General features: G+C 39.5%; 1 protein-coding gene and 1 pseudogene across 2 annotated transcripts in view; one reads left to right on the top strand and one right to left on the bottom strand.

The window, feature by feature from the left end:
• Window positions 1-645: 645 nt before the first annotated feature.
• POLD3 (DNA polymerase delta 3, accessory subunit) overlaps window positions 646-25,802 on the top strand; it is a 43,946-nt gene continuing 18,789 nt past the window's right edge. Inside the window, exons 1-7 of one of the 2 annotated variants that reach the window (XM_019795381.2) lie at window positions 646-827; window positions 2,135-2,190; window positions 11,590-11,692; window positions 16,636-16,675; window positions 17,915-18,047; window positions 23,030-23,285; window positions 24,401-24,473. In XM_019795381.2, the coding sequence (XP_019650940.1) occupies window positions 768-827; window positions 2,135-2,190; window positions 11,590-11,692; window positions 16,636-16,675; window positions 17,915-18,047; window positions 23,030-23,285; window positions 24,401-24,473 (721 nt within the window). In that variant the 5' untranslated portion in view covers window positions 646-767. Of the gene's footprint in view, window positions 828-2,134; window positions 2,191-11,589; window positions 11,693-16,635; window positions 16,676-17,914; window positions 18,048-23,029; window positions 23,295-24,400; window positions 24,474-25,802 lie in introns of both variants that reach the window. The other variant, XM_019795380.2, reaches the window with a different exon arrangement.
• LOC105235889 lies at window positions 15,247-15,725 on the bottom strand (annotated as a pseudogene).

The following is a 25,802-nucleotide window of genomic DNA, read 5'->3' as shown; positions in this document are numbered from 1 at the left end:
GTTAGGAGAACTTTTAGATGAAATCCTCCAACCTGAAACCTTTTCCTGAGAATAAAGTTCTTGTGCCCCTTCACACAGCCTCATAGATGCCACATGAATCCTTCTCAAGTCTCACCTCTCTTCATTGGACTCTTCTCCCAACATTTTAGCTACAATAAACTCTTTTTTTTCTTCCCAGCAAATGCTCCTGCCTCTATCTGAAACATTTCTCCTCGCCTGTCCCTTCTGGAAAACCATCCATAATTTCTCAATTCTGAGGGATTATAACAAGCAATACTTTATCCCAGCTGGCATCACTCTACTAAAATTACTGTTTTTTTTCTGTCTTTATCATTCACTGCTGGGTCCCCAGTGTCTAAGTGGTGCCTGGACTAGGTCCTTGATACACGTTTGTTGAATAAAGGTATGAAAGGGCAAGGATTATTTTATCAATCTACAGGTGGTAAGGCTGTGGCTCCTAGAGCTCAGGTATTTTGTCCTGGGCCAGTCATTAGGTTGTAGACGGGAGATTTGAAACTACGGCGCCAAACACAGTCCCTCCAGATCACGCGCACGCACCTAACTGCTCACTTCCGTCCTCTCCTACCTGCTAGCTCCGCCTACTTGAGTCTGCGCGGTCTCCGAGACTAGTTTGACCCTTGGGCGGCCGCCGTAGTGCGTCGCCTCCGTTGCTGTGGGAAACGACCCGGGACCCGGGAGAGAGGAAAGACGTTTCCCGCCGGCGGGAGCTGCAGTTGTTGTGGCGGGGCTCCCAGCTCTGCAGCACCATGGCGGACCAGCTTTATTTGGAAAATATAGACGAGTTCGTCACGGACCAGAACAAGATCGTGAGGAACTGGGACTGGGGAATGTGGGCAGGCGACTGGAGTCCTGGGCCCGGCGAGGGCGGCGGGGGCCTTGACCCCTCAGCGCTTGGCCTGGTGGGGACTGGCTGAGGCGAGACAAGTCCCCACGTCTCGTGCCCCAGGGCGAGCGAGAACTCGCGGGGGGAATTTTCCTGGTGCGCGTACAAGTTCGCGTCTCTTGGGCGGGCGTGCTGGGCACTAGCAAGGAGTAGGGGCCAAGAAGGACAGGCGTGGAGGGAAGGGCACTGGTAGATAGTAATTCTAAGGCGTTTCTACACCTGTCTGATAAGGTGGTTGGAGTTTAAAGCCCCAAGTTTACTGTTGAAGAAATTGTGCCTTAATTGGGTTTGGTGACCACTTGTTTAACCTTTCAACAGTCGGTTTCCTCCTCTAGGAAATTTTGTCTTCATAGACTTGACCTGCCTCCCAGGGTTGGAATGAAAGATCCAGTGAGACGATGAATGTGAATGGAGTTTTCACGTAATAATTGAGTGCTTACTATGAGCTTGGGCTATACATTACTGCGTTTAATCTTTACAGCGACCCACCAGAGGGCCGTGGAAGTATCCCTAAAAAGGAAGTTGAAGCAGAGGGGCCAAGTAACTTATTTGTAGTTAGTAAGGGGATAGGCAGTTTTCCAGCCTAGGTTTGTCTCTTTTGCTAATACTTTGCCTCAACTATGTAAGTCTTAATTATTGGAAACTCAGCATTTAGCATTGGAATGTTTCAAGAGGTGAGGAGCGTACAAGGAAGTGACAAATGACAGGAGAGTTCAAGGAAGGGTGGAAGGAGTATCAAGGCTTGATGCCAGTGGATTCCAGTTTAACCCCAGATACAGTATTCATCCACTTTCGTTCCCAGGCCCCTGCACCACCTGTGCCTCTTAATGTTTGTATGGCTGCAACTTTTCTTAGTTTATGAGTCATGCACTTCAAAGTAATCTACTTCCTGGATGAGTTTTAATGGTTATCAGTGGCAGCCACAAAAAAGGGCAGAATGTGAATAAAGGGCACTCGTAAAACAAAGAATGTGAGGGAAATGAGAGCTTTTTCTTTGCATATTCAGCCTTTCTTTTTAAGACTTTCCCGTTAATTAGCCTGTGAAACAAACTTTTTAGTATTTGTAAGATAAAGATCTCAGTCCTACCTGCCCAGATGGTTCTTGGCAAAACTGGGGTGGCATCTACTGTAATTTATAAGGGATAATCATCTAAGAGTAGGAATCTTTAGGAGCCTTGGGACTGACCTGCACTCTGGAATCATCTAATGTTAAACAATTCCTTCTTGCAGGTGACATACAAGTGGCTGAGCTATACACTAGGGGTTCATGTTAACCAGGCCAAACAGTAAGTCCAATTTACTAGTAATTTTGCTCATATTGGAGTTGTTTTGTTTTTTGTTTTGCTTTGTTTTAAGCTTTACAGATAGCCTTGAAGTTAGAAGTTTTTACTTCCCTTGGAAAATAGGAAAGAATACCAATTTTACTACCTTATACCAGATTTGTCTATTATTTAAGAGATAGGTGGACTTATATACAAATTTGTGGTGATACATTTACTGGATTTATTTGTAGCCTTGACTTCTGGTTAACATCACTTTGTCATTTCAAATTTATTAAGTGGGTTAGACAATTCTGTTTACATCTCAGATTTTATATTACCTGTTATATCTTTGTTACATTTTCACATGTGCGCCTTAGGCCCACATGTGGGTGTTATTGAAGTACTTGATAATGAGGTCAACAGGTGTTCAACGCAAGCTGTGTGACAGTGTAAGACCAGGGAGAACGTGGTAAAAGGGAGTGTTTAGGATGGCACAGAGAATTGCCCTTCTCAAACTTTGCTGTATCACCTTTCTTGCTGAAACTTGTAGTTCCGCTTGAGGCCCAAAGGGAAAAGGCAAGCTTTTGAATTAACTTCAAAATTTCTTAAAAATGTTGTCTCTGTCCCAAGGAGAGGAAGAACAGGCCGAGGGCACACATATTAAGTTAAATACCCATTTCACTTTATTCCTGAAGATGGTCTGATTTTTCCCCATTCCTTGAGTCATGGGAGCTTTCTTTGAGTCAGGGAATGTTCCATGAACCTTAGAAAATTCTTGATATCTGGAATGGGTTGATTTGGCTTTATGTGGACTGCTGTTTGACAGACCTAGAATCTGGCTTTGACTGTGATGTTCATGCATTCAGGACCTGAAACTCTTGGCCTAAGGATGAATTTGGACTGATTTTGACTGAGATTTCTGTTGCAAGTGCCAGTGCTGACCCAAACCCAAGAGTTTTGGGTAACTTTCAGAATGGACATATATAAGACTAATTGTTATGGTTACAGATGTTTATGAAATAACTGTTACCCTATTAGCCTGTTGGGGCTTAAAGGTGCATATTGAGGGCTAGAAATGAAATAAAGTTGCCTGTAATTTTATTGTAGTTACCTTGATTACCTGTAATTTTTCTAGAATTAACATACTGTCTAGCCCCTATCTCTCAACCAGCTTCATCCCATGCTACTCTCTACCTGACTTACTCTATAGCCATATTCGGTTTTTTGTTTCTCAAATTTGCCAGGCTCATTTCTACCTTAGGACATTTGAACCATTCCCTCTGTCTGGAATGCTGCTCTCAGCTGTCCTCATCCTTCAAGTTTTAGCTCAAATGTCACACATTACTTTTTGCAACAACCTTTCCCTAATGCTCTATTTCAGGTAACCCCACCCCATCCTAACTCTCTATCACTCTGTTAATTACTTTCCTAATTAAAACAACAACAACAACAACAGCTTTATTGAGATATAATTCACATACCGTATAGTTCACCCATTGAAAATGTATAATTCAGTAGTTTCTAGTATATTCACAGAATTATGCAGCCATCAGTATAGTTGATTGTAGAACATTTTCATCACCCCCAAAAGAAACCTTGTATCCATTAGGAGTCACTTAGCATTTTCTCTCCACTCCTTTCTCATCTCTCCCCCACCCTCCCGGTATTAGGCAACCACTAGTGAACTCTCTTTCTGTAGATTTACCTATCCTGGTCATTTCATATGAATGGAATCCTGTAATATATAGTCTCCTGTGTCTGGTTTCTTTCACTTAGCTGATGTTTTCAAGGATTGTCCATGTTGTAGCATGTATCAGTACTTAATTCCTTTTTATAGCTGAATAATATTCCATTATATGGCAAGTTAGTTTCCTAGGGCTGCCATAGCAATGCTGTGAACAAGATCGCTTAAAATAGCAGAAATTTATTGTCATGCAGTTCTAGAGTCTGGAAGTCCAAAATTAAGCTGTTGGCAGGGCCATGCTCTCTCTGAAACCTATAGAGAAGAATCCTTCGTTCCTTCCTAGATTCTGGTTATAGCTTCGTAGCCCTGGTATCTGCGTTAGTTGCCACATGGCATTCTTCCTGTGTGCCATATCTTCACCTGGGTATCATGTAAGGACACCAGTCATACTGGATTAGGAGCCCACCCTACTCCAGTATAACCTCATCTTAACTAATTACATCTGCAAAGATCCTCTTTCCAAGGAAGGTCACACTCTGAGGCACTGGTGGTTAGGACATCAACATACCTTTTTGTGGGGGGGGGGTGGAGAACAGGGACACAATTCAACCTATAACATACTTAAATAGTATATTTTATTTATCGTCATCAATTGATCGACATTTGGGTTGTTTCCACATTTTGGGTATCATGAATAATGCTGCTATGAACATTTGTAAACAGGTTTTTATGTGGACATATGTATTCAGTTCTTTTGGATATATACCTATTTCTGGGTCATATATAACATTTTGAGGAACTTCCAAGCTGTTTGTTAAAGAGGCTGCACTAATTTAAAATCCCACCAGTAAGGTATGGAGGTTCCAATTTCTCCACATTCTTGCCAGCTCTTTATCATCTGTCTTTTTAATTTTAGCCATCTCCTAGTGGGTATGAAGTGGTATTATTATGGTTTTGATTTGATTTGCATTTCCATAATGACCAATGATGTTGGGCATCTTTTCATGTGCTTATTTGCTATTTGTGTATCTATGCCTATTCAGATCCTTTGTTTTTTCACTGGGTTGACTTAAGTTGTAAAGACTACTTTATGGATACAAGACCCCGATCACGTACATATGTGCTGCTGAAGTGAGCACCTGATCAGATATATGATTTGCAAAAATTTTATCCTATTCCATGGGTTGTCTTGGCACTTTTTGAAGCACCAAAGTTTTTATTGTTGATGAAGCCCAGTTTATTTCTTTTACCTTTTTTTTATTAATATTTATTTTGTTATATTAGTCACCATACAGTACATCCCCAATTCTTGATGCGATGTTCCATGATTCATTACTTGCATATAACACCCAGTGCAACATGCAATATGTGCCCTCCTTAATACCCATCACTGGCCTATCCCAATCCTCCACCCCCCCCCGAAGCCCTCAGTTTGTTTCCCAGAGTCCACAGTCTCCCATGGTTCATTCCCCCCTGTTTACCCCCCTTCATTCTTTCCTTCCTTCTCCTACCGATCTTTCTATTTCTTATATTCCATAAATGAGTGAAACCATATAATTGTCTTTCTCTGCTTATTTCACTTAGCATAATCTCCTCCAGTCCCGTCCATGTTGCTGCAAATGTTGTGTAATCGTTCTTTCTGATCGCTGAGTAATATTCCATTGTATATATGGACCACATCTTCTTAATCCAGTCATCTGTTGAAGGGTATCTCGGCTTCTTCCACGATTTAGCTACCGTGGACAATGTTGCCACGAACATCAGGGTGCATATGGCCCTTCTCTTTACTACGTCTGTATCTTTGGGGTAAATACCCAGTAGTGCAATTGCTAGATCATAGGGTAGCTCAATTTTTAACTTTTTAAGGGACCTCCAACACCGTTTTCCAAAGTGGCTGTACCAACTTGCATTCCCACCAACAGTGTAAGAGGGATCCCCTTTCTCCACATCCTCTCCAACATTTGTTGTTTCCTGCCTTGTCCATTTTTGCCATTCTAACTGGTATAAGATGGTATCTCAGGGTGGTTTTGATTTGAATTTCCCTGATGGCTAATGATTTTGAACATTTTTTCATGTGTCTGTTAGCCATTTCTATGTTTTCGTTGGAAAAGTGTCTATTCATATCTTCTTCCCATTTATTGATTTGATTATTTGTTTCACGTGTATTGAGTTTGAGAAGTTCTTTGTAGATCTTGGATACAAGTCTTTTATCTGTAGTGTCATTTGCAAATATCTTCTCCCATTCCGTGGGTTGCCTCTTAGTTTTTTTGACTGTTTCCTTGGCTGTGCAGAAGCTTTTTATCTTGATGAAGTCCCACACGTTCATTTTTTCTTTTGTTTCTCTTGCCTTTGGAGATGTGTCATGAAAAAAGTTGCTGTGGCCCTTTTACCTTTTTTTTAAATATTATTTTTAAGTAAACTCTACACCCAACATGGGGCTTGAGCTCACAACCCCAAGATCAAGAATCACATGCTCTACCAATTGAGCCAGCCAGGCGCCCCTATTTCTTTTATCTTTTGTTGCTTGTCCTTTGTGTATAGTATCCAAGAAGGCTTTGCTCAACCTAAGGTCATGAAGATTTACTTCTGTGTTTTATTCTAAGAATTTTGTAGTTTTAGCTCTTACAAGGGTAATTATAACTATATTCACGGTTTCTACATGTCATGTGCTTGTTAACACCTTAGAAATACTTCAGGCTTCACAGTAAGAATACACTGTAGTTTTCAAATTAGGTGTTGGCTCAAGCTAATTTTATTTTATTTATTTTTATTTTTTTAGAGAGGGGTGGGGAGAGGGGCAGAGGGAGAGGGAGAGAAGGGCAGAGGAAGAGGGAAGGAGAGAATCTCAAGCAGGCTCCACGCCCAGTGCAGAGCCCAGTTTGGGGCTCAATCCCACATCCCTGAGATTATGACCTGAGCCAAAATCAAGAGCTGGATGCTTAACTGACTGAGCCATCCAGGTGCTCCAACTCAAGCTAATTTTAAATGAAGCCCTACTGGGCACTCTTTCTTCCACGAATCATTTTGTATATGGTGTAAGGAAAGGGTCCAGTTTCATTTCTTTGCATGTAGATATCCAGTTGATACAGAATTTCATAATTATTACTATCTGACATTTTCTAGGGCTGCCTGCCTCCACTAGAATATAAACTCCATGAAGGTGGGGAATGCATTTATCAAGTTGATCATTTTTCCAGTTACTATTGCTATGGAACAAATTATCCCAAAATTTAGCAGCTTAAAACAACCATTTTATTATGTTCATAGATTCTTCCGGTTTTTTGGAATTTGGGCAGGGCACAGTGAGAATGGTTTATCTCTGCTCCATAATGTCTGGTGCTTCAGCTGGGAAACCTCAGTGGCTGGGGCCTGATCATCTGTGGCACCTTTTTTTTTTTTTTAAGATTTTTTTTTTTTTTAGTTGACAGAGAGGGAGAGAGCAAGCAGAAGCAGGGAGAGTGGCAGGCAGGGGAGAAGCAGACTCCCCACTGAGCAAAGAGCCCAATTTGGGGCTCGATCCCAGGACTCTGGGATCATGACCTGAGCCTAAGGCAGCCGCTTAATGGACTGAGCCGCCCAGGCGCCCCTGTGGGCATCTTTATGCACATATCTGGCAGTTGATGCTGGCCATCTGCTGCGACTTCAGCTGGGGCTGTTGATCAGACATTGCACGTGTCTTTCTGTATGGCCTGGGCTTTGTCAGAGCATGGTGTCTCCGGTGGTTGGACTTCTTACATAACAGCTCAGGACTCCAAAAGCTGGTGTTCCAGAGCAAGGCAGAAACTGATTGCCTTTTCCAACTAGTGTTAGAAGTCGAGCAGTGTCCCGTCTGCTTCATTGTTTTGGTTGAAATGAATCATTAGCCCTCCCAGGTTCAAGAGACGGGGGATGGACTCCACCTCTCTATGGGAGAATGTAGGAGAGCATGTGGGATGGGAGATGTTGTCGTCCCCATCTTTGGAAAATACAGTATGCCACAATCATTGTATCTTCAGGGCCTGGCTCATAATAGGTGCCAGTAAATATTTGTTGAGCGAGTACTAAGCTCTATGGTAGATATTTTCACGAATACATATCTCCCATAATCTTTGTAACAGTCCAGTATGATGGGGGTTATCAACTTATTTTAACAGTTGAGAAAATGGAGATTTAAGTGTCTTTTTAAATTTTATCTATAGTGGAAGCATTTTAAGTATCATTGGTCACACTGAGGGCAGTAATTGGGCATGGTTGTTATTGATTTGACTGGATTTGTTAAGTATTTTTTCATTTCTTATTTTTAGCATTATTTTAGGCTGTGTCATAAAACAGTAAACCTGACAGACTAGATCTTTCTCATCATTGATTTAAACAAGGTAATTTCAGGTTACAAAAATGCTGTGAAGGAATTAAAATAGGTTAGGGAAGGCGGTATAGACTATGCACTGTATTCATCCTAGGGAAAATTATGGGTGGAACTCATGAGGAGGGAAAATTAACAAATTAAAATGAGAAATATAGGGGCACCTGGGTGGCACAGCGGTTAAGCGTCTGCCTTCGGCTCAGGGCATGATCCCGGCGTTATGGGATTGAGCCCCACATCAGGCTCCTTTGCTGTGAGCCTGCTTCTTCCTCTCCCGCTCCCCCTGCTTGTGTTCCCTCTCTCGCTGGCTGTCTCTATCTCTGTCAAATAAAATAAATAAAATCTAAAAAAAAAAAAAAAGTTAAAGATTCCCATTTTAAAAAAAATAAATAAAATAAAATGAGAAATATAGTTAATCCTGTGTGCTGGAAGTGCATCTTGTAAGAAGTCATGTATGTTGTCATTGATATTTAAGAATATTTTGCATATTTTGTCAGTAAAGATAGAACGGTGTAATGTAATTAGATAGACATGTTTTAGAGACTCAAAAGATTTACAGAAATTATTATTTTTTAAAGATTTTATTTTTAAGTAATCTCTACATCCAGCATGGGGCTTGAACTTACAACCCCGAGATCAGCCATTGCATGCTTTACTGATTGAGCTAGCCAAGTACCCCTGGAAATTATTTTTTAAAAAGTTTGTGCAGTTTTGACCTTGTTAATATAAAAGAGAGCTTGAGTTGATTTGAGGAGACAAGTGCATAGAGGGCAATGGGTGTGATGATAGAGATAAGACAAGTTGTGAGTGAAAGAGAATGCATTTACCCAGCAAGCTTGAGAGCATCTTGGGCATGACCCCTGCCTATCGTTTCTTCTACTAACATGATCCTAACTAGCATAAATAAGTCAAAAGTTTCATGGATCTGCATTACTTCATCTTCCCTAGCATAATTGCTGCATGGAAGGAAACACTAAAGAGGACAAGATAGAGGAATCAACAAGAATGCTGAATAGGGCATTTTGTCCTCAAGGAGCTTATAGTCTAATGGGGATGGCAGATGTATGACTAAGTAGTTAGAGTACAATGTGATAAAGGCTATAACAGGTATGGTATAGTTTCTGTTAGAACTTAGAAGGCAGGGGTGCCCTGCTAGCCTGGTGGTGTTAGGGGAGGCTTCACATAGGACGTGATAACTGAGCTGTTGTCTTGATGAGTTAGGTAGATGAGGTCTGAGAAGAGCAGTCTAGGCAGAAGAAAGGGCATACCGAGGAGCAAGGGGAACTGCAGAATGTTTCCTAAGGCTGAAAATAGTGTGAATGTGGGAGAATGGTGAGAGATATAGGGACCAGAACAAGAAGGGTTTTACATGTCATTGCTAGGGTGTTGGAGTCAATCCTTAGGAGATGGGGAAAGACTGAAAACTTTGGAACAAGGATATTCAGAGAAGAATTCCAACTACCTTTCAACATCACTTACTAATAGGCATCTCAGACTTAACATGCTCCCAAACCTAACTCCTAATTTCTCCTCAAGCACCTGCTTTTCTCCATCTCAGTGAATGACACCTTCATTCTTTGAGTTGCTTAATCCATTTGTCCTTGACTCCTCTTTCTCTCATACCTCAAAATCAGTCCACCAGCAAATTCTTTTGTTTTTCCCTTTAAAATATACCCAGAATTCATCCACTAATTGCTGCCTCTATTGTTAACGTCCTTGTCTGAGCTACCATCATCTCTAGCCCAGATTATTGCAGTAGCCTCCTAACTAGTCTCCCTCTTTCCTCTCTTGTCCCTCAGCAGTACATTCTCCACACAGCAGTAGGAATCCTTTTAAAAGGTGAGATCAGCTTACTTCTGTTCTAAATTTTCTAATGACTTCCTTGCTTGAAGTCCTTCATAGGGCTGTAGAGACCTGCATATCTGGCACTTGGCTTTCTTTTCCCTACCACTGTTCTTCCTCTACACTTGTCTCTTTTCTGTTCCTTGGACCTTGCTTATTTACATTTTTGCCTCAGAGTCAAGAATGGCTTGGGAGGAAGAACTAATGAGATTTGGCAACTTACTGGATAGGGAGAAATGAAGGATAATGACTCCCAGATTTCTGGCGTGGGTGGTTTGAGGAAATGATGTTGACAGGAATGAATGAAACCAAAAGGAGAATAGGTAGTAAGGTGACCAACCATCTTGGTATGCCTAGGACTGTTGGTTTTAGCACTAAAATTCCACATCTCAGGAACCACCCCCCCCCATCCAGGCACACCTAGGTGATTGGTCACTCTATAAATTTAAGATAGCCGACAACAGAACTCTAACAGTATGGAAAAGGAGGAGGTAGTCAGGTCTGCAGGAAATGGGGCAGAGGCAGTTGGAGGGGTAGCAGAAGACTCTGGGGTATGGGATCATGGAAGCTAAGAGAGCAGATGCTTCAAGAATAGCAGTTATTTATCAGTGTAAGTTGAGTTTCCCTAGGAATTTTTGAGTTTTTAGCTATCCTTGGCAGAAGTATAACATGTCAGAGGCTCAGTAAATGTTTCTGGAAATAAAAGACACAAATGATGCATTTCTTTTGTTGTTTTTGTTAAACTGTTGCCTTAAACTGTAAGTTGTTACAGGGAGCTAACGTCTGTTGCTTCCTGGAGCATGAGGATAAAAATGAATGTAGGGATGTTACTAAAAGCAGCATTATTTCTACATTGAGTGGCAATTTTAGGTTAAAGAATATTCTGAATGCTGGGCAGTGTGAGTAAGGTGTTAGATTCTGCACTTCTGAAACAGCACTGAGTCTGAGTGAGCAGAAAATTGGAATTTCAGAACTAAATACTTATAATCATCTACAGAGTGTTTCTTAATGTTTTAGAGTAATCTCTCTGAGAATCTGTTGAAAACCCTGAACTGTCTCCCCCCAAAAAACACATGCGCATTTTGCTTACAGTTGGGGGGTGGAGGGTTATAAATGGCCATGTGAATCCCAGGTTAAGAGAATCACTGATCTAATACAGTCTTCTGGTTTTATACCTCAGGATTAAGAGGTCTAGAAAAATTAATTAACTTATCCAGGATCATATAGTTAGTGACTGAACTTTTTCTTGACTCATTGTTGTATCTATTGTATGTTATTGCCACTGTTTTAAAGCAGGTTCAGTCCCTCTTGACTTATTCCTAGATTTCTTTTATTTCAGTTGTTTGGTCACTGTGTCAGCTCAATCCAAGTTGACCCCAACCTGTATGTCCTCTCTAAAGTCTTTTTTAACTTTCTGTCCATGGGAGCAAAAATATTCTGTAAAAAAATTGATACACTGTCAGATTTAATACATCTCACTTTTAAGTCATGAATTAAAGAGTTGATGAGGTAAAAACTCTTACAAATAATGACTTGTACCTTTTGTTTGGAACAGGATGCTGTATGATTATGTTGAAAGGAAGCGAAAGGAGAATTCGGGAGCCCAGCTGCATGTCACCTATTTAGTGTCTGGCAGTCTCATTCAGAATGGACATTCCGTAAGTTCTCAGAATCTTATAATGAGCTGAAATATGTTTGAGCTACAAACCGTGTTATATAACATAACATGGGGAAAAAACAGGATTCAGTATTATGGAAGTTTTAAAAGACAACTTCAAGATGATGTTTATTTTGGATTTTTAGACTAAAACTCTGAGAAGTTTGGGTAATATCTCAGCTGTGATGCAGAGACAATATCATGATCATTTAGTTTTCTTAAGGCAGTAAGACATTAGGAGACTCCTCTGTTATTCCTCTTTCTTCCTCTTGAAAACATATTGGGAACAGTGATGGTTAATTTTCAGACTGTTCAGATGTCAAGCCACAGACTCAGGTGTTCAGGAAGTCCTTCTAATCTCAATCCAGAGAATCTTCCAGAGAATTATTTGAAAATTGCAAGGGAATGTTTTGTTAATTCTTTTTGTGGTTTTGAAGGTTGACAGCCTAATCCATGCTTTATGAAGTTCCCCATTAGCTGTTCATCTAATGATCTTAGCCAAGATTGATTTTTATCATTGCCTAGATTATTAATTCACTAGGAGTTACAAAATGGTAATGTTCTGTCATTCTTTCTGAATTTATTAGAATTTTTCTATAAAGAACAACTTTCTCTCATTAAATAGCCATATTTTCATTTTTTTGTCTTTAACTGCTGTAACGCTCAGAGGGCTTACCCCAGCCAGGCTCTGAGTTTGTGGATGCTGCACTTACTCCTCTGTTCATCTTAAAAGGAACCCCCTGAATCAGAGCTCTACCCGGGTCTGTGTTGTTCAGCATCAGCAAGTTGGCATTTCGACTGTGTTGTTTCTATGCATTTTCAGTATCCCCTGAGGCAACATTTAGCCACACTGAGCTGTCTGGGCTGTCCTGATTTTCTCCTGAAGCTACCAATTTTTGTTTTTAAGGCCTTACTTAACAAAGTTGCATAAGTTTGAGTGGTTAATTCTTACTGCTCCTTTTCTCATTAACTCTGTAATTTTTATTGTACAGTTTTATAGAATATGACATTTTTTGGAATGACTTTTTTTAAAGAGAAAATTGTGAAAACATAGAAATATTCCCAGTTTAAATTTACAGTTTAAATTTATGCTTTTTTTTTTAACTTGCTTGATTTTATACTGCTTTTTTCTCTTATATTGTAAATTTTGGCTAGTTCCTAACATTATTCATAAATATGTATTTGCTTTAGCCAAACATACAAGATTTAGAAAAGCAAAACTACTGTTTTTACTAATAATGTGATTACTGAAAACAATTTAAGACTTCTTTGCAGTTCCTTTTGTCTGTAGGATATATCCTACTAGGGATGCACAGTTAGTCTGTGTTTTAGTTACTTGCAATAACTCCTCTCTGTGGTTAAGCTCAGTATCTAGTTAAATTCAAGTCTTTTCCCACTTTCAATTTTTAGGTTCCCTGCTTTTCCTTACAGGTAACTATTTGAATAGATTTTGCTTCTCCTTCCATTGTTGTATGTATTTTTAATATATTCAAATATATATTCATATTACCCCTTTTTTTAGATGAAAGCTTTCATACTATATACCCTATTTTATACTTTGCTCTTTTACTTAAGTGGAGATCTTAAACGTCACTCCATAGCAGCTACAGAAACTCCTCATTCCTTATTACAGCCACCTGATCCTACATTGATCTACTTTAGTTTTTTCAGCAGTCCCATTTTGATAGTTTTTTGCATCATTTACAATATTTTGCCATTACAGATACTGCTATAGTGAATATGTGTTTTGTATATTTTTCCACTTTTAGGGTTACATTTCCTAGGATTCCTAAGATGTATATATACTGCATTGGGTAATTGCCAAATACCTCCCCATTTTTCATTCCCACCAGTTGTGAGAGCCGCCTTCTCCACACAAAGCATGTTGTCATCTGTTTCAGGGTCAGTTGCATTTCTTTTCCTGTGAACTGTCTGTTCATACCTTTTGCCTGTTTTTCTAAAGGAGTGTCTTTCTCTATTTTAGGATCTGTGTATTAACTCTTTGTGAAAGATGTGCAGATATTTCTTCCACTTTATCATTTGTCTTTGTACTTTGTTAGAGTTTATTTTTGTCATTCAGAGTTGTATATTTGTTAGTTTTTATGGATTAAATTAACTCATTGTTTATAGTTAGGAAACCTTTCCTCATTCTCGGATTATATCAGTTTACATTTACCCTCTCCCTCTGCTTGTGTTCCCTCTCTCCCTGTGTCTTTCTCTGTCAAATACAATCTTTAAAAAAAAGAAAATTTTGTAAAGAATGAAGTGTTTACTATAATCCTTCTTAAAATCCTTGGTCCATTTTGAAAGACCAACATTCATTTTTAAAAATCAAAAAAAAGGAAAATAAGTCCCCCCCCCCAAATACATAAGAACCACTGGCTGGCATTCATATTTTAAGTGCCCAGAATAAAATGGGTTTTCTTTTATTCTTTTTTTTTTTTTTGTACTTTAATTTGTTACTCATCAAGGCAGATCTTACATTTTGTTTAAAAAGCAAAACTAGATCCTAAAGCACACATTTCTAAACTGAATAACTTCTGAAAACATAAGACTTTAATTACACTTTCTGTTGAAAATTTGACTTGGGTGTTTTTGCAAGAACTTATGTCAATTTCTAACATACATCATATCCCTCAGTTCACGTGTATTCTCAAAAGAAAAATCTTAGGAAAGTAAATTTTCCTATTTGCTAATTAATACATTTTTATAACTTTGAAAATTCTGAGTAAGTGGAAGATATGTTTAACAACAAAATAAATTCAGCGTATATGACTAGTTTATAAATGTCTTAGTGTAGGGGCGCTGGGTGGCTCAGTTGGTTAGGTGTCTGACTCTTGGGTTCCGCTCAGGTCATGATCTCTTAGTATGTGAGGTGGAGCCCTGATTTGGGCTCTGTGCTCAGCAGGGAGTCTGCTTGGGGAATTTTCTCCCTTTGCCCCACCCCTCTGCTCCCTTGCTTGCTCGCCCTTGGGCTCTCTCTCTCTCAAAAAAAAAAGATCTTAGAAAAAAATAAGTGTCTTAGGTAAAGACAGCAGTGAATTTGCATCCTGCAACTAATCTGTAAATCCAATTGGGTTTTTTCCTGGAATTTTATAGACATAGTGTCTCAGCCATACACCACAGCGTTAAAGATGTCTTTTCTATGCAAAAGCCTCTGATGAGATACTTTCCCCAAATGACATGGAATTTTTTTGTTTCTTTTCCAGAAAGTAAGGAAACTTTATCAGCCGCTTACTCTTCTGAATAAATGTTAGGTTACTACCAATTGCTCTTTTAATTATGCTCTAAAAGTTCTTTTTTTTTAATTTAGACATTTCTGGTGTTTTTCATTTGCACCCCCATATCTAACTGAATAAAACACACTATGTGATTTCAGAAGATCAGTCTTCATATCTGACTTATGTGGCACATCCTTAATTTCCAGATAAAATCAGTAGAAATGAAACTAATATAATTTTCAAAGAAGTCATAGATGCCAGTCTTAGGACAAGGAGCTTCTAAATGCATGGATGAGGGGCTTCTGCTCATCTTACTAGGTGAATGCAGTTTTCCTCATGAAGTAACTGATATTTTCTGGTTTATTTGTTGAACTTTTGTTTGTAGGGAGGCATACACATAGGGCCAGATCTTGTCGGTTTCTGTTCTGGAGAATGTTTCTAACACCCCTTTTGTCTGGTAGGTAATATTCCAGGACCAGTTCTGTTTGGGCTTTGTAAAGCTTCAATCTCTTGAGAACCATCTCTCATCTGTTACTCTCACACTGGATGAGAGGCTCTCCGGTCAGATCACCAAGGCCCATAGTTTTGGGAGAGTCGACTTTGATGTTGGCGACTTGGTGGCTAGGCAGATGAATTTAAACAAGCAGTGGATGTTGGTTGCTTCATGACCTTGAAGAGCATTTTCAGATTACTCACTATCTGATAAACTATCCAGGGCTTCTGCCTGTGAAAGTGCCTTGGAAAACTATCCAATAGCCAGCTATATTGGGTGAGATTTTTCAGCTCGTGAAGGGCCGAGCTGAGTCATGACATTGTCCGAAATGAGCTTCCCTTGTTCAGTGAAAGTCTTGGCTCACACGCCAATTTCTGTGCCCCGAGCCTGTTGCACACTGGTTCCCTGCTGGAGAGGTGCTTCAGCTTGAAGTATTGCTGATGTATGATGACACACCTTGCCCGAGCTCAGTGCCACCATGATCACTGCGTTCAGTAGGCCTGGGTCCCACAGATAGTGGGGCTTTGGCCTGGCTGCACACTCACTGTCTTCTGTGGGCTGGCAGCACTGTGAGCTGGGGGCTGCCTTTTTGGCTTTTGATTGTATTGATATGTATATTCTATCACTTTTCTTACCCAGATGGAGAAATTTTAAACAAGTTATCTAAGTCTGACTTTATTAAACTGTACACTGATTTTTAAAAAAGATTTTATTTATTTGAGAGAGAGAGCGTGCAAGAGAGAGAGAGAGGGTGAGCATGGGGAGGGTGGCTGGGTGGGGGGGAGGAGTAGAGGGAGAGGGAGAAGCAGACTCCCTGGTGAGCGGGAAGCCCAACATAGGGCTTGATCCTGGGATCACGAACTGAGCTGAAGGCACTTAACTAATTGAGCCACCTGGGCGCCCCGTGCACAGATTTTTTTTAGAAGATTTTACTTATTTATTTAGTTAGTTTAGTCAGTTAAGCTTGGGGGGGAGAGGCAGAAGGGGAGGGAGAGGGGCAAGCAGATTCTGAGGCCTGCATCCCAGGGACCCTGAGATCATGTCCTGAGCTGAAACCAAGAGTCAGATCCTCAACCGACTGAGCCACCCAGGTGCCCCTGTACACAGATTTTTGGGGGTATCTGATGTTCCTATTATCACATCCAAGTGTAATTGAATTATCAGCAAAGAAACTAAAATTCCAAGTTGTATTACTACTTTAAATCATAATGAAGTGTTATTTCCTTACAGTGCCACAAGGTTGCGGTAGTGAGAGAAGATAAATTGGAAGGTAAGTGTTTTAGTGACTTAGCAAGATTTTCCTCTTATGGCGTCAATGTACGTACAGTAAAAAATCTGCCCTTAGCATCTGCATACAATATATTTAGCTATTTAACTGAAAAGCTGAATATTCCTTTTATTAGTAGTTTCTGAAACACGTTAAAATAGAATACCACCTCTGACTAACTTCCCATTTTTAAGACCAATAGGTGCTGAAATTTACAAAGCACTTTTATTACAGGTTCTCAAAACTCATGTCATTCATGCAAAAAACTATCATGAATACCATATGGAACACCTCATCAACTGAAAAAAGACAATAGCCTCTAAATATTGTGTTGTGTTCCATAACAGTTTTTTAGGAAGAAAATTAAAGAATGCTTTTCTAAAGTCAGAAAGACTTAATATAACTTCTAAATTAAATTTATCTTTCCATTTCAAGATTGTTAATGCTACGGTTCTATTATTTAAAAATCCAGTTCAGAGGAATTCTATGACAAGGTCCACATGATCTGGACATACGTCTCAAGACAACACCTGCCCTGTTGTTCTTGGTATACAAAGACTCCTGCCAGTGGTGTCATTTTCTTACAAAATAACTCTGAGGTCTTCAGGGTGGTGGTGATGTCCGCTTTTGTCTTTCTGAATTCCTACAGTGGTGGCCGAAGTGAGGTTTATTCATTTAGTAGATACATAATGAGTATTCACTCTGTCAAGTTCTGTGCTAGGTGATGGAGACTCGGTCACAGCCCCTTTCTTCGTGGAACCTAACATTTATTCTTGTGATGTTCTTTTGCGGGTTTTTTTCCAGCAGACTTACCTGGCTAGTAGTAGTTTTGTTATAGAGTTGCTTTCTCTACGCAAAAATTGAATTATATAATTGAGTCTTCTCAGATAGAAATTACTTATTCTTTAATTATATGCTAGAGTGTAAGATTCTTCTGTGACTGAAAAAAAAAATCATAGTCATCATCAATCATTCATTAATGTTTACTGAAAGTCCACTGGATGAGTGATACCCTCACAGGTGTTGTACTTAGAACTGACTCACCACCACCTACCTTGTCATGATGTTCCAGTTATAGACAGAAGAGTTGATGTTATACTGTGTATGTGACTCTTTGGCCTTTCAGAGCTTTTGGACCACCACAGATTGCAAATGGTTTTAATGCAGAAGGGTTTCTTGTTAAAGTGCCCACATGCTATGAAGTTTGTGTATTAACAGACTGCTTTTCCTGTTGACTTGTAGCAGTGAAGTCCAAGCTAGCGGTGACTGCCAGCATCCATGTGTACAGCATCCAGAAAGCCATGCTAAAGGACAGTGGGCCTCTGTTCAATACGGACTATGACATCCTTAAAAGCAACTTGCAGAACTGCAGCAAGTGAGCTCCTTAATGTTCCTTGTGGGCTTCTTTACGAATTGATTTTGTAAGATGTTTACACAGTGGCTGCCTCTTAAGAGTGAATGCCAGGTCTAGTAAAACCCCATTTATCTTGCAGTAAGACACATGCCTGGTTTTATTAGTACATCATAAGGTGAAAAATAGCAGCCACAACCCATACTGAAAACCCCAGTGGACTCCCCATAAATCTATTTCTCATGTATTTATCCTGTCACCGCCACCCGAAATGTTTATTGTGCCCTCTCATTACTCCCTTACCCCAGTCTCTGCTTGTCTAAATCCCACCCATTTTTCAAGAACCAATTCAGATGGCCTTCAAAAACTATTTCTAATTTGTTATCCCTCTACCTTCCATCCAAAAGCATTTTATCTTCCACAACCAGGATCAGACCTTGTTCATCTTTTGTATCCTTTGTGTCATCTTCAGTGAGGTGATGGACTGCAGTGCACAGGCTTGTGTTGTGGCTTAGCTGCTGAATAGCCTGGTGGTTTTGGACAAATTACTTAAACTCTTTTGAGCTGTGGGTTTTTCATTCTTAAATTAGATATAATAATGCCTACTTTGTGGGGCTGTATTGAAGGTTCAAGTCAGTTCCCCAGACATATTAAGCACCTACTACTTTGAAAGGTACTAAGTGAGGTGATTTGAATTCATTCCACAGAGATCCGATAAGTACCTATACCATGCCACACACGATAGAGTGAATATGGCCCAGTACCTGCTTATGCAGCTGATGGTCCTAGGGGAGGCAATTACAGCATAGTGGGACAGTGCTATAATAGGAATACTGTAGGAGAATGTTTGGGGGAGCACTCATCCCCCACTTTTGATTGAGGAGGCAAAAGAGGGAAGGCTTTCTGGAGGTGTGGCAGCTAAGGTGAGGCCTGAAGGCCTGAATAGAAGTAGCCAGTCACAGGAGAAGTAGGAAAGTAAGGACAGACCTGTGAGAAAACCTGGTGCTTGTGTGGGACCACAGTCGTTTTCTGTGGAACTTAGAGTGAGAGGTAGAAAATAATGAGATATAAGATGGAAGTGTGTGTCAGATTATATGCTTTGACCACTAGGGTAAGGAGTTCAGACTTTATTCTGAGGGCACTGGGGAGCCACTGAAGATTTTGAAGCAGGTGGGTGAAATGATCAAAATTGCATTACAGAAAGATCACTTGGGGGCACCTGGGTGGCTCAGTCGGTTAAGCATCTGACTCTTGATTTTGGCTCAGGTCATGGTCTCAGGCTCATGAGATTGAACCCTGTGTTGGGCTCTGTGCTCAGCAGGGAGTCCGCTTTAGATTCTGTCTCCCTCTGCCCCTCCCCATTTTCGCACGTGTGTGTGTGCATGCGCATGTGCTCTCTCTGAATGAATAAATAAATAAAATCTTAAAAAAAGAAAGATCATTTGGCTGTAGTGGTTAACTTAGATCAGAAGGGAATGAATAATTGGGAGACAAAGCCATCAGTGAGTGAGGAGAGATGTTGTAGTTATTCAGGGTGGAGATGACAGTTATCTGAAGTATGGTAGTGGTGTTGGGGGTGAAGCGGTATGAAGGTTAAAAGAGTCATGCTGTCAAAACCTGGATTTTTTAATGCTTGGGGACCAGGGGTATGTGTATGTGTGTTTATGGGGTGGGTGTTCATGGTGTTAAGGATGATGGCCATGTGTCTGGATGGATGATGGTGTCATCATTAAGAAAGGGAATATGTGGGAAGAAGTAGGCTTGGAGAGAGAAGGAAAACTGATGAATTGGGTTTGGACATGTTGAGTTTGGGAAGCCCGTGGGGAGTCCAAGTGGAGATGTCCATGCACTAGTCTAGAGTTAAGGAGAGAAGTCTGGTGTGAAGATAGAGATTTTGGAATCAGAAAATAGCTAATTAATTGGGCCACAACAGTAGATACAGTCATGCAGAAACAATGTATAGAGTGAAAGAGGGCAGAAAGTCAAACTCCAGGCCACATTTACTAGCTGTATAACTTTGAGCAAATTATTTAACCTCTCTGTGGCTCAACTTCCTCATCAGTAAAATGAAGCTAACAATGGTACCAACCTCAAAGGGTTGACAAAGAATAAATGAATGAATATATATAAAACACTTGTAACGGTGCTTGACACATGGTAAGCACTATTTAAATGATAGCCATTTTTCAAGGGATGGGCAAGAGAAGAGGAGCCTAAATGGGAGCAACCAGAGATGAAAGGAAAATCACAAGAGTATTTGGGGTTCTAAAAGCTAAGGAAAGAGTCTCAAGGAGGGACTGATTGACAATGTCATACCTTGCTGAGAAGCTAAGTAAAATAGGAACTGAAAAGTGTCCATTGGATTTAGTGATGGCCTTTGGTAAGAGGGTTTTCAGTGCAGTGACCGGATTCTGGTCAGCTGAGTAAATGGGAGCATGAGAAAGTGAGACAGCAAATATGAACACTCTTTCCAGGAAATTTGACTGTAAAATGGAGGAAAAAGAGAGGTAGCTAAAGAGGGATTGAGACTAAGGGAGGATCTATACATTTTTGAAGTTGAGAATGCCTTGAGTGTTAGGAAAGAGCCGTAAAAGAAGAAATGGTTGAAGTTACTGGGGAAGATGGGATAACTGATAGTACCAGGTCCTTGAGGAGAAATAGATATAGACTTGCCAAATACAGTTTCTGGAAGTTTCGTGAGAATAGGGATTGTGTCTATTTTGTATCCAAAATGGTGCCTAGCAAATGGTAAGTATTCAATAAGTAATTGTTGTGAGAATTAATGATAGACAATAGTTCTTTTATTCTACAGTTCAAAACCTTAAGTATAATAAGCATACAAATATTTATTAAATAAATATAATTACATAGCTAAAGAGTAATCATTTATAAGTGGTGTTTTTTAGGGAAGGATCACAAGAAAAGATGAATACCCTGATAGTTTATGTAAATTATATTATTAAATTCCAGAAATAACCTGTATTAAAATGTAGTTATGGCATGTGAAGCTCTAAAAATCAGTTCTTCAGTTGTATCTAATAAGTAAGCAAACAGGAATAAAGGTGACTCAAAAGTTCAAAATGAAATTTGCTCAGGGACCACTAAAGTAAACGTGGCAAGTAGAAATGTGGCAATAGAAAGCACTTTAATGAAACTTTACTTAAATACTTAAAGTATCATGGGTAGAAGAATTTATCTCCAATAAAGAAGTTTGTATTTGGTCCTGAGAATTATGGGCCAACTGAGATCTGACTCATTGTTTCGTGTGTTTTAAGAAGTGCTGTGACAGGAAGAAAGTTGAAATTTTAGGACTGAGCAGATTCTTCTCTCTTCGGACATGTTCCCAGCCTAACTTGGTCTCTTCCTTATTGCCAATTTCTGGTCCTGACCCTAAGGTGTGGAATGTAGACCAAATGGAGAAAGAGTTGTCTCAGGGCCAACTTTAGATGTTGACAATGAAATAAAACATTGCTCTTTTCCTTGTACATGGAAGCACTGCAAGGCTAGAGAGGAAGACTAGTGGGTGAAAGGAAATGATTTCCGTCTGTTCTTAACTCTGATGCACAGAATATTTGTGTTAGAGTGGGGTTTTCTGAAGTGGACCATAGTAAATCAGTGGAAGATTTTTGGAGCTATACACTCTAGCTTTGGGGCTGTTCAGTCTTAAGTTACTTCTGAAATTAAATGATTTATGAGAGACTTTTTTCTTAGGCTAGTTATTGTAGCAGTTAATCTTGAAGTTGTGCCTGGTTGATTTTCAAGATAATTATTATTACCACATCGTTTCTTTCTTAACCTCCGTGTTCTCCCACCCCAAGTTGAGGTGATACATTGAAGAAGAGAGAGAAACCAGGAATGTCACTTCCAGGGACTTCAGTTATCATTCTTTCACTAGTATTTCTATGTATCATTCTTTTCACTAGTATTTCTGTGTGCCAGGTCTCGTACTGTGTACCTAAAATACAAAAGATGAATAGTGGGGCGCCTGGGTGGCGCAGTCGTTAAGCGTCTGCCTTCGGCTCAGGGCGTGATCCTGGCGTTCTGGGATCGAGCCCCACATCAGGCTCCTCTGCTGGGAGCCTGCTTCTTCCTCTCTCACTCCCCCTGCTTGTGTTCCCTCTCTCGCTGGCTGTCTCTCTCTGTGTGAAATAAATAAATACAATCTTTAAAAATTAAAAAAAAAAAAAGATGAATAGTGCCTTTCCCTACAGCCAAGGAGTTCTCACCAACCCCTAGTAAGCTAAAGACTGGGGGAAATCAAAAGTTGTCCTTTGTTAGAAAAGTGGGGGAACTTTGCTTTAAGCACAGCTGTGATTTGTATGAAATAGGTACATCCACAGTGATTATAGAAAAAGAGATGAATGTTCCCTTAAATAATGCCATGCATACTGTGCCAGATTTCTTTACTTGGTTTTGGGCATACTTGTCTGGTACTGTTAGATGGTATTATTAGAAATTATTAACTAGTGACAGTGAAGGACCACCAGTCATAGGAGCCAGTGGCTCTGTTCCCAGCTTCTTCCTTGTTTTAAAGCATGATCCACTCTGGCCAGGAGAGTTGCCAGGAAATTTGTTAATATTTAAAGCTCATAATTTTGGTTCAGTCAATATTTATTGCATATGTAGTCCTCTAAGTTGAAGATCTTTAAAAACAAGAGATAATAATTTGATTTCCCAAGGATGGTGAAATTACTAGTCTTTCGTTATCTTTGGTGTATTTTTTTTGTTTTGAATTAAGATGCTTTCTTCAAAAAAGTAAAGATAGTCAATATGGTATGGTAGAAGACGTTGGATTCCAGTCCCAGTTCTATTACTAACCAGATGTATAATCTAGGGCAAGTCCCTCAGCGTCTCCCCCAATACTTGTTTTGTATCTAAATGAGAGTTTTGCACAAAATAATTTCTAAAATCCATTTTAGTTCTAAAATTTTCTAATTGCATTAGAGTTAGAAAGTATTGTGTGAAGAAGCAAGACTTTGAAATTAATGTAACATTTGTGGTCTCAGGTTTAGTGCCATACAGTGTGCAGCTGCAGTCCCCAGAGCTGCTGCTGAGTCCTCGTCTTCTGAAAAGTGTGAGCAGTCAAGTCTTCAAGTATCAAGTGAGACACCAGCCAATAATGAGTTGACAACCAATGGTCACAGTCCACCTACCTCCAAACAGATTTTCCAGCAGCCCAAAGGGATAATGGGAATGTTTGCCTCTAAAGCTGCATCTAAAACCCAAGATGCCAACAAGGAAACCAAAACAGAGACTAAAGAGGTAACAAATGTAAGTCTTTAAAGATATGTCTTTATGGCTCAGAATGTGTAACCGGAAAAGCATTAGTTATAGTTTAATCACATAAGGTTCTGATATATAATAATATGTTCTAGTTTTTCTACTTTAGTCTGAATCCTTTAATCCTTGATATTCTCATCTGAAACAGTGATAATGCTTCTCACCAAGCCTTGGATTCTCCTGTAAAATGGCCCCGTACACATTGCAAGGTTGTTGTGTAGGCCAGATGATGCAATGAGAACATTTGAAAATTACAAAGTTCAAGGAATTGTATATTGGCAATATGTCATTTTGGGAACATCTTATATTCTGAGCTTTATCATGTCTATCTTTCTTCTTAGTATATTTAACATTCTCGTTCTGTTTTATGAATTTTTGTTTTTCATCTGCTTCCTTTAGTTTATTATTGTTCACTCATCTGAGGTAACTTAAGTGCATTGACTTAAGAAAAGTCTCATTAAAACACTATTTAAAAATACTCCAGAAAAGTACAATTATTGTTATTATTATTACCTTCATTGTGATTTTACAACTTCCGCTTTGGGAAGGGAGAGGGGGATGGAAGGAAAACACTAACATTTATAGAACTAATGTGTGCCAGTAGTTAATCTTTGCTTAAATCCTCCTAAGAGGTCAGTGAGGGAGAGGTCTCCCTTTCATATGTGGTAGCACTAGACTTTGTTGAGTGATTTGCCTGGATATCAGATTGCTATTAAGTGGCACAACCAGTGTTCAAGTCCACTTTGATTGTTACAAATGTAACGTTTTGGAGGTTCTCCTGCCCACCCCGTGTGTACCGTACTGCCTCTGATCTGTTTTAATTCTATCAAACTGAGTAGTTTTTTAAATACTCAAAAGTTTAGACACATTCATGGATAGTAAGTCTGTAAGAACTATGAGCAAGTAAGCTTTGGAGATTAACATCAGATACTCTGGTCTGGATTTGTTCTTATATCTAATGCTGACACATTTTGGCATGATTATGTAGAGATTGTGCCATCGTGACAGTGTGCCCTGCTATTGAAGAGATTAAGACGGCTATTTGAAGAACAGCCTTAGACACTAGAAAAAAAATCACGTGTGTTTTCTGCTTTTAGGTATCTTCCACAGGCAACAAGCCACCAGGGAAAGGGAATGTGATGAGCAATTTTTTTGGAAAAGCTGCTATGAGTAAGCATGTTTTTTACCTTCCTTTGATTAATACATGAATGTTAATATAATAACATATTTGAGGTGAAAGCTACCTTGTCCAGTTTTTACCCATCTGGTATGTCATGCAACCTTCCTGCATCCTAACATAAAATTGCAGTCTACTGACCAAATATTGAATGGAAGTAACCCAACTGGAATAGTGGATTTTATGGGTGAGCTGGGTTCAGTTTAGATCTCTTGTAGGATAGTTTTATACTCCTGTTTTTACTTCCTGCCTTGGAAAGAGAATTTATTATTTGTTTCATAGGGCTCTTGAAAATGGGTGACAAAATAGAAGGGAGGCTGCTTGGTTATATAGTGCAGTGTTGGGGTTAATATCCTAGGTGCTGTGGTCAGGTTTGCCTCACGTGACCATTATTGATTATTACCCCTGTCTCCTAGGGGGTTGCAAAAACAAATCTTTGACTTTCTATAGTTATTTTTTACAGATTACTTATGATAATGAACTGGACCTCAGTATGATTTAGAAGAGCCGGGCTGGGGGTAGTGGCCACTTAAAAATAATACTTTTTGAGAAAGCAGAATCGCCTTTATTTAAAAATTTTTAAAAAATAAGAATTCTTTCATATGGAAAGAACCAGTAGTCACATATTTTCATACTTCTCATACCAAGTACACATCCCCTGAGGGTCTGTGGCATAATACCAGAAAGAATTCAGGAGCCGCGGGATAATTATGGCACACTTTCTTGGAGCATCAGTTTTACAGAGATCTTGTGGGTAGGCATTCTGTTACATGCCTAGGCAAGCAAAATTAGTCCGAATTCTGCTTTCCCATGATGGTCAAATTAGTGGTTGGAGTAGGCTTTGGGGTGATAGTGTTTATTTGCCATAAAAGCTATCAGAGAAGGTTTTTTGTTCTGAAAATAGATGGAAAATTTGATACTTTCAGGTTATTGGAAAGCACGTTGTATTGTTGCGGGCAGAGTGCACAAGGAGGGCTCCCTACTTCTGTGAAAATAGATGGTGCTAATGTCACTGGCCAGCATGGCTGGTACTGGTCCACTAAACCGAATCAGATTGTGTGGTTTCTTGATGACTATTAGGTCCACATTTTTATTTTATTTTGTTTTATTTTTTGTTTTCTGGTGCATTTGTAACCAGTGAATTTAAACATTTTTATTGTTTCTAAAATATATAAGCCATGAATATTTGCTAGTCATAAAAAAGTCAAGCTATACAGAAGTATACATTTATTTATTCATGTGTTTAGGAAATATTTATTGAGTACTGTGTACTTGGAACTATTATGCATGGTGATACAATGGAAAAATGTGGACAAGTGAGA

The sequence above is a fragment of the Ailuropoda melanoleuca genome, chromosome 8 (assembly GCF_002007445.2).
Source record: "Ailuropoda melanoleuca isolate Jingjing chromosome 8, ASM200744v2, whole genome shotgun sequence".
NCBI classification, from domain to species: Eukaryota; Metazoa; Chordata; class Mammalia; order Carnivora; family Ursidae; genus Ailuropoda; species Ailuropoda melanoleuca.
The sequence above is the reverse complement of the archived record's forward strand: the minus strand, read 5'-3'. Positions and strand labels throughout refer to the sequence as shown.